The sequence below is a fragment of the Notolabrus celidotus genome, chromosome 7, assembly GCF_009762535.1.
Source record: "Notolabrus celidotus isolate fNotCel1 chromosome 7, fNotCel1.pri, whole genome shotgun sequence".
NCBI classification, from domain to species: domain Eukaryota; kingdom Metazoa; phylum Chordata; class Actinopteri; order Labriformes; family Labridae; genus Notolabrus; species Notolabrus celidotus.
The window spans coordinates 4,202,812-4,214,820 of NC_048278.1; the positions used below are offsets into that span (position 1 = coordinate 4,202,812).

Below are 12,009 nucleotides of genomic sequence, written 5' to 3' on the forward strand. Positions count from 1 at the left end.
AGAGTGTGGAACTGAGCGCGGGCCGCCCTCTGCTGCAGCTGGAAGCCTCTTCTCTGGTTGGTGCGCCGGGACAAGGCGCGCGCCCCGCGGCCATATAAGCGGGGTGGAGTCCGTGTAGGGTGTCAGTTCTCTGAGTCCAGACTTTAGAAAGAAACTTCAAGATGAGTGGAAGAGGCAAAACCGGCGGAAAGGCTAGAGCAAAGGCGAAGACCCGCTCGTCCCGTGCCGGGCTCCAGTTCCCGGTGGGTCGTGTCCACAGACTGCTGCGTAAAGGAAACTATGCCCAGCGTGTCGGTGCCGGTGCCCCCGTCTACCTGGCGGCTGTGCTGGAGTACCTGACCGCTGAGATCTTGGAGCTGGCAGGAAACGCTGCCCGTGACAACAAGAAGACCAGGATCATCCCCCGTCACTTGCAGCTGGCTGTCCGCAACGACGAGGAGCTCAACAAGCTGCTGGGCGGTGTGACCATCGCGCAGGGCGGTGTGCTGCCCAACATCCAGGCCGTCCTGCTGCCCAAGAAGACCGAGAAGGCCTCCAAGAAGTAGAGGCTCCCCAAGGACCCCCTAAAACCACAACGGCTCTTTTAAGAGCCACACACACCACGAGAGAGCTCACTTTCTACACAACTCTATCATACTTAATTATACTTTCTCAGTGTGCCCCTTGCTGTAATTTATCATCTCACACAACCTGATAAAATAGGACATGAACATGTGGGGTTAGAAATGTCAGACCTACAACGGAAGATGATCTGAAAAATATGAACTGTCATTATGAAAATTAGATTTATGACCATCGATTATCAGATGATTCAAATAAGTGATAGAATATTTTTAAGTACCGTTGTATCTTAAAGAGCTCATAGTGCCCTATTACCCCTCTAGAACACTATGCTCCCAGCATGCAGGCCTGCTCATCGTACCTACAGTCTCCTGAAATAGTATTGGAGGTCGAGCCTTCACTTCTCCTTTGGAATAATCTACCAGTCTTACTTCTTCCTGTCCCATTAAAGTTACTAACCATAGACCTTTCTGGAGTCCCTGAGCTCCCCTGTCTCATAGGTTCGTCTGGATACGAGCCACAGAGAGAAAGAGAGTTTCTTAGTGTGTTGAATAACTTATGTGAGCTCGTGTAGGTTATTATTCATACTTGTCTCAGTATAAAGAGGAATTTGTACTTGTTCATGCCTCTCTCGGGATAATTCACTTAATGTAATAAAAACATGTAGGAGTAGGATGAGGAGAGTTGTCCTTGAATTCTCAGATTATTTCAAACAGTTTGCAGTGGATGACAGAGACGTCTCTGTCCCTGTCTGGGTGCAACAAGTGAAACGTCACACATGTTTGAGTTCAGTCCTGTCACTTGGGCACATGTACGTTACTGGCCGTTGAGGCCAAGCCACAATGAAGCGCGTAAAGCACACAAAGGAACAGCACAGATGTACGGAGGCCCCTGGGGGACAAGGCCAGGGAACTCTGCAATGTGGATCTGATTCTAAATCTCTCATTCATCACTCTTTCTGTGCTCAATCCAGTCTGTAATGTTGTCGATACACTTACATGTTAACGTGAGTCACATAAAGACAGATCTCTAGGGGGACATTTTGTTCCTGTTCCCTCCACCTCTGTGCGTAAAGGCGCGCTCCCTCACTCCCGCTCACTCACTCAGTCAGAAGTTATGTTAAAGTTTTTAGATTTAAAGCCTGGTTTCAGACAGGATCTCATGTGAAGTAACGCTCAGGGTGTTCAAAATCTAATGATCTTAGTTCTGTGTGGGTGCTTGTGTTTTTGTTTTTGAGAGTCTGTCCAGCAGCTCCAGCCAATCCTCTACGAGCAGCAGCGCAATGTGATTTCCATGAAGCACAGATATAATCAGCGCCCCCACCATCTTCACTCACATTACTGTGATTAACTTCAGTCAGTGACCATGCCTGAGACAGTGAAAGCACCCAAGAAGGGCTCCAAGAAAGCCGTCTCTAAGGCCACCAAGAGCGGCAAGAAGAGGAGGAGGACCAGGAAGGAGAGCTATGCCATCTACGTGTACAAGGTTCTGAAGCAGGTTCACCCCGACACCGGGATCTCCTCTAAGGCCATGGGCATCATGAACTCGTTCGTGAGCGACATCTTTGAGCGCATCGCCGGTGAGGCCTCTCGTCTGGCTCACTACAACAAGCGCTCCACCATCACCTCCAGGGAGATCCAGACCGCAGTCCGCCTGCTGCTGCCCGGAGAGCTGGCCAAGCACGCCGTGTCTGAGGGCACCAAGGCTGTGACCAAGTACACCAGCTCCAAGTAAACAGCTCTGCTGTTTAATCAATCAAAGGCCCTTTTCAGGGCCACACACCTCAAACTACAGCGTTCTTATTCCGAAATCGAATTTGGTGTTGAATATGTAAACCAATGAGGCAAATAAAAATATCCTGGAGGCTATAAAATTCCAAGAACTGAAATAAGCGTCATATTATGGTGAGAGAGCCAGAATAATTTAATTCAGGTTTCAACAAGTTAAACTGGTTTATGATTGTAATGAGGCTGCATCCGCCCCGAGGGTAACACCATAATTTGTCCTCTCGGTGTAACACATTAGGGCTCATAATGCAGTCACATCTGCCTCCATTAGTATTATTTGTTTTGTTTGCCTTATCTTGTCAGGCTGGATTTTTTTTCTCTTCATAATGTGAACATCATGACTAGCAGTTAATTTTCAAGTTGTCTTAAGACGGTAAATAACTTTCAACATCCCAAAACAAAACGTCTTCATATATAAAACTACTCAGATAAATGTAATTATACACTGAATATGTATGTAAGCCTGAATAACCAGTTATCATATTCTTTATTACAGCACAAGGCTAAATGCTGCATTTTCGCACAATAATGATAATAAACATGTATGAGCTGGAAACACACATCTGTGTGACCTGGGTTGCCAGGTCTTGGCGGCACAACCAGCAAAGTGCCACGAAGATTAGTAAATGTTAATGATGAAAATATTCCTGTGTAATGTAATCCTACACACCATACTGTCATTAGTATACTAGATATCTAAAAACATTTTGCAATATTTACAAAATAACTCGGTTTAACAGAGCTGCTTGTAAAGTTTCTGTACATGTTGCTTATCTTACTCTTGTCACCTTCTTCTGCTTAACTGTTTATTAACTGACTGTTGCGCGTGCAGACGGACATGACTTTAATCGTTCACATTTCCTCACATCCACACAACAATAGAAAACATGAAACATGTTGCCGCATTCGGCGGGAAACCGTGGACCTGGCAACCCTGTGTGCGACTACATTGTTCAGTGAGCTAATGATGTAAACCTCCAGTGCGCTTCTTTCAAATATAGAGTGGCCTATAGGTCATTATAACTCTATAATATCATGTAATCTGATGTGATGGATCAGGAGAGAGCTCTTAGGGGAGAGGTGGGTGGCTCTTAAAAGAGCCTTTGTTATTTTAGGGATGACTCTGATCCTCTTACTTCTTCTTGGCTGCGGTCTTCCTGGCTTTGGGCTTGGCTGCCTTCTTCGCGGGGGCTTTCTTGACCGCTGGAGCCTTTTTGGCCACCTTCTTGGGGCTCTTGGAGGCCTTCTTGGGGCTCTTGACTGCCTTCTTGGGGGTCTTTGCCTTAGGTTTCTTGGCCGCTGCGGGCTTCTTGACCTTCTTGGGGGACTTCTTAGTGGCTGCTGCCTTCTTGGCTACCACTGCTTTGGGCTTCTTGGCCGCTGCAGCTTTCTTGGCTGCAGGCTTCTTAGCCGCTTTGGGAGCTGCTTTCTTGGCCGGCTTGGCGACCTTCTCTGCGACCTTCTTGTTTAACTTGAAGGATCCGGAGGCCCCGGTTCCCTTGGTCTGGACCAGGGTCTCCTTGGCCACCAGACTCCTGACGGCTATCCTAACGCGTGCGTTGTTCTTGACCACGTCGTATCCTTCTGCAGCTAGCGCCTTCTTCAGGGCAGCCAGAGACACCCCGTTACGCTCCTTGGACTTGCCCACGGCCTTCACGATGAGCTCGCTAACGCTGGGCCCGCTCCTCTTCTTCGGCTTGGGAGACTTCTTCTTGGCTGCCTTGGCCGGAGCTGCTGCGGGGGCTGGTGCTTCTTCTGCCATAGTTTCACTGATACTCTGAGAGTTTCACTGTCACTCTGAGAGTCTGAGAGATGAGTGCTGTGATTACCGGAGCCAGAGGGTGTGTTTAAACCTCACATGAGAACCGTAGAGACTCAACCAACCGCCTGGCTTCTGTGTGCGGTCTTAAAATCGGTCAACTTGTGTTTTCTCCTTCACTAAAAAGACTTCAAACTCAAAGATTAGAAGTCCCAGGAGGGTTCTGATGAAGGGAACAGACAGTAAACTCTCTCACCTTCATGTTTCAGTCATGATGAACTCTGGAGAGGTTTTATTTTTAATCAGAGAGACTCCAAACATCACACATTGATCATCATGACAACAACTTCTCCTTGTCTTGCCTCCCTCTTTCCTTTAATAAAGTTATTTAAAATGCTTCACAGCTCAGATTAAACTTGTTTTCCTGTCGACCCACAAGTTTGTTCAGAGACACAGAACATAAAATATAAAGTGCTGAAGTCTGTTTTTTTTTAATTTGCAGTTTTGTAGAGAGGAGCAAACACAGTGATGGAGGGTGAGGCCTGTGCTTCACATCCTTTCTTCTCTCAGCTCTCAGTGACACAAATGAGCAAGATATTCAAAACAAACACATAATAAGTTTGATTTGACTTTTGATTGATGAACCCACTGAACAAACTGCCTCATTACAGAGTTTTATATCAGTCATGATGTTTTAATCAGAGCATTATAAGCTTCCTTTTAACATGTAAACAGCTTCATTGATCAACACAGGGTCAAAGCTGCTGAGCTCCTAATGTCACAAACAGGATCAGAGAGTCGAAGATTCATTCAAAGCAAACTGTTTAAGATGTTTGTTTAGAATAATAATAATACATAACAACTATGAAAGTTGTATTTATATTGAGCATCTCACAGACAAAGACGTCACAATGTGCTTTACACAGATAAACACACAGACGGTTTAAAATAGATAAATAAACGTCTTAGTGTTGGATGATATGATGCATTATTTCTGACCTGTTAATAATCTGTCTGTACTTATAGGAGGTGTTTGAGGGCAGACATGCTGAGCGAGGGGAAGAGATGAGAGCATATAAGAGCATCTGGAGTTCAGGGGTCGATAGTAAAGATCTCAGTCTGCTGATGTTTCTCTGACAGAAGTAACAGTAAGATTTTTGCAGTCTGATCAAATCCAACTCCCAGATTTCTGATATTATCGTCCATCACGCAATCTCTTTATCAGGATGTGATGGTCTTAAGGCTGAACTAAGGTTTATGAGTTCATTGTATTTATCATTTAAAAGTTACTTTATATTTACTTTGATATTTTTGTGTTTTATTTATTTTTAAATCTTAAATTCTTATTATCTAACTTTTTATTTTCATTTATTTTATCCTTACCTTTTTATTGTCTTAAGTATTTATATTTTATCTTGTATTTACTTATTTCTTTACTATTTCCTTGTGTTGTATATTTATATACATTTTATATACATACTTCATTTCCAAATATTTTTGTTTAGTTTTTAAATGGCTGTATGAAAGGTGGTCTATAAATAAAGCAACATTGATTGATTGAAGAGCTAGAACTGAATGGTACATACATAAATATATTCGATTTATTTCCTATTTTCAAAGTTAGTCTTTTCCTTTGACACAGTATGCTGAATATAAAAGGAGACATTTGAATGACCAAAGTATTTTTTATACTGTTAACGGGTGAATTAAATGACTAAGTTGTTTCTGGAGTATCACTTAAATCTCCTGGGTGTATTATATTACAGTATTTCTTAGTTGCTAAAACATTAAACCCTTTTGTCTGAACCAGACTCCTTAGTGGCCTGGACCCATGTCCCTCTTTTGGTAAAACCAGAAGCACTTTTCACCTGTTAGACTTCAACCATATCCTCACTCACTAAAACACATGTTGCACTGTGATGCTCTTGTGATGCATAAAGGTGAGCACAGGTAGAAAAAGTGCAACACATTTGAAGCACAGGAGTCACTCAGAACCATAGACTGTAAATCAGAACTGATCACACTTGTGGCTATAGATGTGAGGAAACCAGTATGAGGCTGGATCTGGTACACCTGGGTTTTTCCCCGTGTGGCCTGTGATGTGGATGAAGTCCTGTGGCCCTGACCCAGCACGTAGACCTGATGCTGTGGCTGAATGATTGTAGATATTGTAAGCACTTGTAAGCAGTTTGATTTTGTGGATTACACTGTAATGTTCTTCTCATTTAAATTTGTGTTCACTTTATTTTTACTGGATACAGGATCTACATTCAAAGAGGATTTATTTTTTTGTAAAATTAATTTATCCTACTGTGAACAATAAACATTCCTACAGCTTCATGTCCTGAGCATTGTGTTTTCAGTTTTTAATGTAATGTGTAATGACTCCTCAGTGTTGTTTTAATTCTGATTGACTCAGGTATGATCTGATAACATTGTTTGGTTTTGCAGGAAGAGTCAGAGATTTGGTGAATGTAGTTTGAACATTGGGTTTTGTGCTTAGTGTTGAGAAAAGCATGTTGGATGCTAAGAAATGTGTTTAAGCAATTGAGAAAAACTATAATAGTATTTATCTTTGTTTCTCTACTCTTAAAACAAGACTATCATATAAAATTCAAAATGTTCATTCAGAAAGTTAAAAAAAAAGTTTAAATATTTTTAACATTTTCACAGATCCTTATTTTAGTTGTAATTCAGGAAAGCAAACACAACTAATTTATAGCCTACTGTTGAGCTCCATGGTATATATTTTTAAAGATGTGGTATGTATTTTATTTCATATTTTTTTGTATGTGTATATATTGCTTTCCTTTTCTGCAGTAAATCAATGAATACACAATTACAGGCTTGAATAGATAATTATGCCAGATTAGAACAGCAACTTTTAATATTCAACTGATTAAAAAGATATTCGATTTCCCCTGAAGGCAACTATTAAATTAAATTAATTACAATTGTGTACTGTGTTTGCAGTGCGTTTAGGTTCAGCGTGAATATCAGTGAAGATATGGAAAGCCAATAGTTGAAACACTTAATGCAAACACGGTGGTTATAAAACACAAGGAATACAGTTTTTTCAATTAGGGCCACATCAGCACGTGGCCCTGAGAGGATCTTTGTTTAGTCTCATAACTTTTAATTGTATTATAATTAACAAGTTCGCTAATATAAAGCTGTATCCCCTGTGATAGAAATAATACTGTTGAATATTTAGTTCATAGAAGGAAAGAAATGTAAGATTTGAAAACATTACCCTGGTTATCCCTCTGATAGATTAATCAATGACTATCTGTAGGACTGAGGCTCTCAGTAGGAGTGGTTGGCCCTGAAAAGGGCCTTTGTTTAATTTCATAGAATGGATTGTTTAACCCCCGAAGCCATACAGGGTGCGGCCCTGCCTCTTCAGAGCGTAGACCACATCCATGGCGGTCACGGTCTTCCTCTTGGCGTGCTCGGTGTAGGTGACGGCGTCCCGGATTACGTTCTCCAGAAAGACCTTGAGCACACCCCGGGTCTCCTCATAGATCAGGCCAGAGATTCGCTTCACTCCGCCGCGGCGAGCCAGTCTGCGGATGGCGGGCTTGGTGATCCCCTGGATGTTATCACGGAGGACTTTGCGGTGACGCTTGGCGCCCCCTTTGCCGAGTCCCTTACCTCCCTTTCCTCTTCCTGACATTTTCAATGATCGGTTAGATACGAAGTGATGTCAGACACTGAGTCCACAGAGATTTAAATACCTCATGAGGACGTGTCAGAGCACACAGAGCTTCCTCTTCTTCTGTGATTCATGTTCGCCCTCTGCTGGACAGCTTCAGTCATGAAACACACATACATTAACAAACACACACTCTTTCTCACTACTTTACTTTACTCTATCTTTATTTAAGTACCACCTGAGGAGTCATTACACACTACATCAAACAACTGAAAACACATCAGGACATGAAGCTGTAGGAATAATGTTTATAATGTTTACAGCAGGCTAAAATGATTTTACAAAAAAACAAATCCTCTTTGAATGTAGCTCCTGTATTCAGTAACAATAAAGTAAACACAAATATAAATGAGAAGAACATGGTCTATCACAGTAGCTCAGATTTCATCAGAAGTTACTGTTCTGTCTTTCTCCATTTCACTCCCCTCCTCTTCCTCCTCGACCACCTCTTACACGCACTCTTCCTGCTTCTCAGATTATTTCTGTCCATTGAACAACCTTCAACAACCAGGGCTCTCTGAACTGGTTTATACTGGTTTCCTCACATCATTAGCCACAAGTGTGATCAGTTCTGAGTGGTTGTGTTTAAGATGTGACTCCTGTGCTTCAAATGTGTTATTATTGCTACCAGAGGTGGGTAGTAACGAGTTACATTTACTCCGTTACATGTACTTGAGTAGTTTTTTCAAAAAATTGTACTTCTGAGAGTATTTGTTTTGCAGAGTACTTTTTACTCCTACTCAAGTACATTTGTGTTAAAAAATATGTACTTTTACTTCGTTACATTGGGCTGTCCAGTCGCTACTTTTACCGTTCCTTTTTTTCTACATTTTATATGTTTTATACTCAGCCGATCTCTCACGCGGCTCCTTCTGATCCAGAGCTATAAATAGCCTCAACACTGAATGAACGGAGAAGTAGCTCCGCCCCCGCCTCCACCTACAGCTGGGGAGAGAGGCTGCGTAATACCTGCGTCCCCTTTGGAGGAACATGTTTACCCTGTACCCAAAATCCAGACTCTCTCATAACTTCTAAATGACGAGGAAAAACAGTCACATTATGCGCTGCTTACTTTGTCTATACGGTGGAAATCTTGAGCTTATAGAACAATTAAATCTTAAAAACATGTCATGGTGAGTTATCAGTTAGGTAAGCTAAGGATCATACAGGGTAATATTAAATATTAAAAGCATGTTATAGTTAGTTATCAGTTAGGTAAGCTTATGATCATACTAGTTAATATTAAATCTTAAAAGCACGTTATAGTTAGTTATCAGTTAGGTAAGCTAATGATCATACTAGTTAATATTAAATCTTAAAAGCATGTTATAGTTAGTTATCAGTTAGGTAAGCTAATGATTATAGTAGTTAATATTAAATCTTAAAAGCATGTCATGGTGAGGTACAGTTAGGTAAGCTTAGGATCATACTGGTTAACATTAAATCTTAAAAGCATGTTAGAAATGTTGGAAAGTAATCTAAAGTAACTTATAAGAGCAGTAAGGTAGCATGCTAATAAAAACAGCTGCTTCTGAAGCCCAACAGTCACCTCAGAGAGATTCTTCAGGACTGAGTTCATGGCCTTTTTAAACACTTCCAAGTTGTTTTAGTATTTTCAAGTTATGTTTTTAAGTAAGATGTACTGAAAATAAGTTAAAGGTTAAAAAAGAAAGTTTGGAAAGCATAGATATATTTTTTATTGTAATGTTGGAGTATTAATGTTCTGGAGTTCTGATGACATCTTAGACAGTTTGAAGTTCTAGCTTGTTTTAAAAAATGAAAGCGGTTACATTAGTTTGTGCACATTGCAGCTTCTCTTTCTTTAATGTTTGAAAGTAAACCATGCCTAACAGCATTCATTTTGGCATTTTCCTATTTATGTCACTTTATTAAAGGCAGTGAGCACTTCACATTGTTATTAGCATTTCCAATACAGTACAATTTTATATATGATACTACTCACAAGTTACTCATTACTTGAGTAGTTTTTTTTTAGGTACTTATTTACTCTTACTCAAGTTCTTATTTCTATGAGTACTCTTACTTCTACTTGAGTAACATCATTAGAAAGTAACAGTACTTTTACTTGAGTACTGTTTCCGTTTACTCTACCCACCTCTGATTGCTACCTGGGCTCACCTTTATGCAGCACAAGTGCATCACAGTGCAACACGTGTTTCAGTGAGTGAGGATATGGTTGAAGTCTAACAGGTGAAAAGTGCTTCTGGTTTTACCAAAAGAGGGACTGATTCAATACATGGGTTCAGGCGGCTAAGGAATCTGGTTCAGACAAAAGGGTTTAGTGTTTTAGCAATTGAGAAATACTGTAATAACAGAACAGGCTCCAATTGCAGGTGAATCAATACATTACAAATATTAATAAAAAAGGAGTTCAGTTGAATAAGTTAAACTCATTAAAAATGGATTTATATAAAACATTGTGAAAGTGATGGTTTACACTTCATGAAAACTCTTAATTTTATAAAATGTAAATATTGTGAAAAAGCTGAATAGGCCATCAACTAATGATGTTACACTGATTAGCTAATGAATGGAAAAAGAGGTTTCTACTTTAGCTGATATGTAAGATGTTCGTGCTACATGGTTTTTTTCATTCTTAGAATTTGAATGTGTTGTGTGAAAGTGGAGCGCTACAGTGATCATTACCCGCCGCGGCATTGCAAACACTAAATTATGTGGTGCGGATGTGATAGGACTGTAGCTCTTTGAGATTGGTGTGTGGCCCTGAAAAGGGCCTTTGATTGATTAAACAGCAGAGCTGTTTACTTGGAGCTGGTGTACTTGGTCACAGCCTTGGTACCCTCGGACACGGCGTGCTTGGCCAGCTCTCCGGGCAGCAGCAGGCGGACTGCGGTCTGGATCTCCCTGGAGGTGATGGTGGAGCGCTTGTTGTAGTGAGCCAGACGAGAGGCCTCACCGGCGATGCGCTCAAAAATGTCGCTCACGAACGAGTTCATGATGCCCATGGCCTTAGAGGAGATCCCGGTGTCGGGGTGAACCTGCTTCAGAACCTTGTACACGTAGATGGCATAGCTCTCCTTCCTGGTCCTCCTCCTCTTCTTGCCGCTCTTGGTGGCCTTAGAGACGGCTTTCTTGGAGCCCTTCTTGGGTGCTTTCACTGTGTCAGGCATGGTCACTGACTGAGGTTAGTCACAGTAATATGAGAATAGATGGTGGGGGCGCTGATTATAAGTGTGCTCCATGGAAATCACGCTGCGCTGCTGCTCGAAGAGGATTGGCTGGAGCTACTTGAGCCTGAACCCAGAGGGGGGTTCAGGCTTTGTCCCAAATCACTCAGAGATGCCCTGCTTAATGAGTTCTGTTTATACTCTTATTGATAGATGGTCATTGATCACAGAGAAATCAGGCTCGTGAAGGATGAGGGATTTAAGAATCAGTCTTTTAAAGGCTCCTCCAGACTTCAGAATATCAGAAGAGCTTGAAGATATTTTTCTTTTACAGCTTTAAGATTTTTTATGTTTGTCAATCTGGTTATTAATATCAGGTGAAGTGATCAAATGCATCATTGATCATTATTATGACAGATAGAACACTCTCAATTCTAATATTCTCCCTCTCTAATAAACTCTATTGAGTTTCATCATTTGATCCGATTCATACATAGACTGCTGATCACGGTTTGCAGACTCTTGCGCACAGATTGTAAACACGGGTTCATCCTCTGACTGTTTATCATCTCCATGCAGAGACTGTTGTTGTTTTTAATTGTTTGAACTGACGTGCAGACTGCTCCAATTTATTGGACAATAAGTAGATTCATAACATTGACATATGATAAATGTTTTACTGTTGAAGTCTGTAACTTGGTGAAAATCCTGCAGTAATGCAACGTCAACATTTTCCACCGTTGCGCACGAGCTCACAAAAACACAAGCACCCACACAGAACTAAGATCATTAGATTTTGAGCATCCTGAACGTTACTTCACATGAGATCCTGTCTGAAACCAGGCTTTAAATCTAAAAACTTTAACATAACTTCTGACAGAGTGAGCGGGAGTGAGGGAGCGCGCCTTTACGCACAGAGGTGGAGGGAACAGGAACAAAATGTCCCCCTAGAGATCTGTCTTTATGTGACTCACGTTAACATGTAAGTGTATGAACAACATTACAGACTGGATTGAGCACAGAAAGAGTGATGAATGA

The 12,009-nt window shown here is 41.3% G+C and overlaps 5 protein-coding genes across 5 annotated transcripts; 2 read left to right on the top strand and 3 right to left on the bottom strand.

Moving 5' to 3' along the window:
• The first annotated feature begins 142 nt into the window (after positions 1-142).
• Positions 143-597, top strand: LOC117815466 (histone H2A-like). Its single transcript, XM_034687201.1, has one exon. The coding sequence runs from the start codon at positions 162-164 to the stop codon at positions 543-545; it is 384 nt and encodes a 127-aa protein (XP_034543092.1). The 5' UTR covers positions 143-161; the 3' UTR covers positions 546-597.
• Positions 598-1,912: 1,315 nt separating this feature from the next.
• Positions 1,913-2,440, top strand: LOC117815468 (histone H2B 1/2-like). The gene has a single exon (XM_034687203.1). The coding sequence runs from the start codon at positions 1,927-1,929 to the stop codon at positions 2,293-2,295; it is 369 nt and encodes a 122-aa protein (XP_034543094.1). The 5' UTR covers positions 1,913-1,926; the 3' UTR covers positions 2,296-2,440.
• Positions 2,441-3,175: 735 nt separating this feature from the next.
• LOC117815464 (histone H1-like) lies at positions 3,176-4,152 on the bottom strand. The gene has a single exon (XM_034687198.1). It carries the CDS (start codon positions 4,108-4,110, stop codon positions 3,481-3,483), a length of 630 nt encoding a protein of 209 aa, XP_034543089.1. The 5' UTR covers positions 4,111-4,152; the 3' UTR covers positions 3,176-3,480.
• Positions 4,153-7,426: 3,274 nt separating this feature from the next.
• On the bottom strand, positions 7,427-7,812 carry LOC117815470 (histone H4). Its single transcript, XM_034687205.1, has one exon. It carries the CDS (start codon positions 7,781-7,783, stop codon positions 7,472-7,474), a length of 312 nt encoding a protein of 103 aa, XP_034543096.1. The 5' UTR covers positions 7,784-7,812; the 3' UTR covers positions 7,427-7,471.
• A 2,748-nt stretch (positions 7,813-10,560) lies between these two features.
• On the bottom strand, positions 10,561-10,987 carry LOC117815469 (histone H2B 1/2-like). The gene has a single exon (XM_034687204.1). The coding sequence runs from the start codon at positions 10,972-10,974 to the stop codon at positions 10,606-10,608; it is 369 nt and encodes a 122-aa protein (XP_034543095.1). The 5' UTR covers positions 10,975-10,987; the 3' UTR covers positions 10,561-10,605.
• Between the last annotated feature and the right edge of the window lie 1,022 nt (positions 10,988-12,009).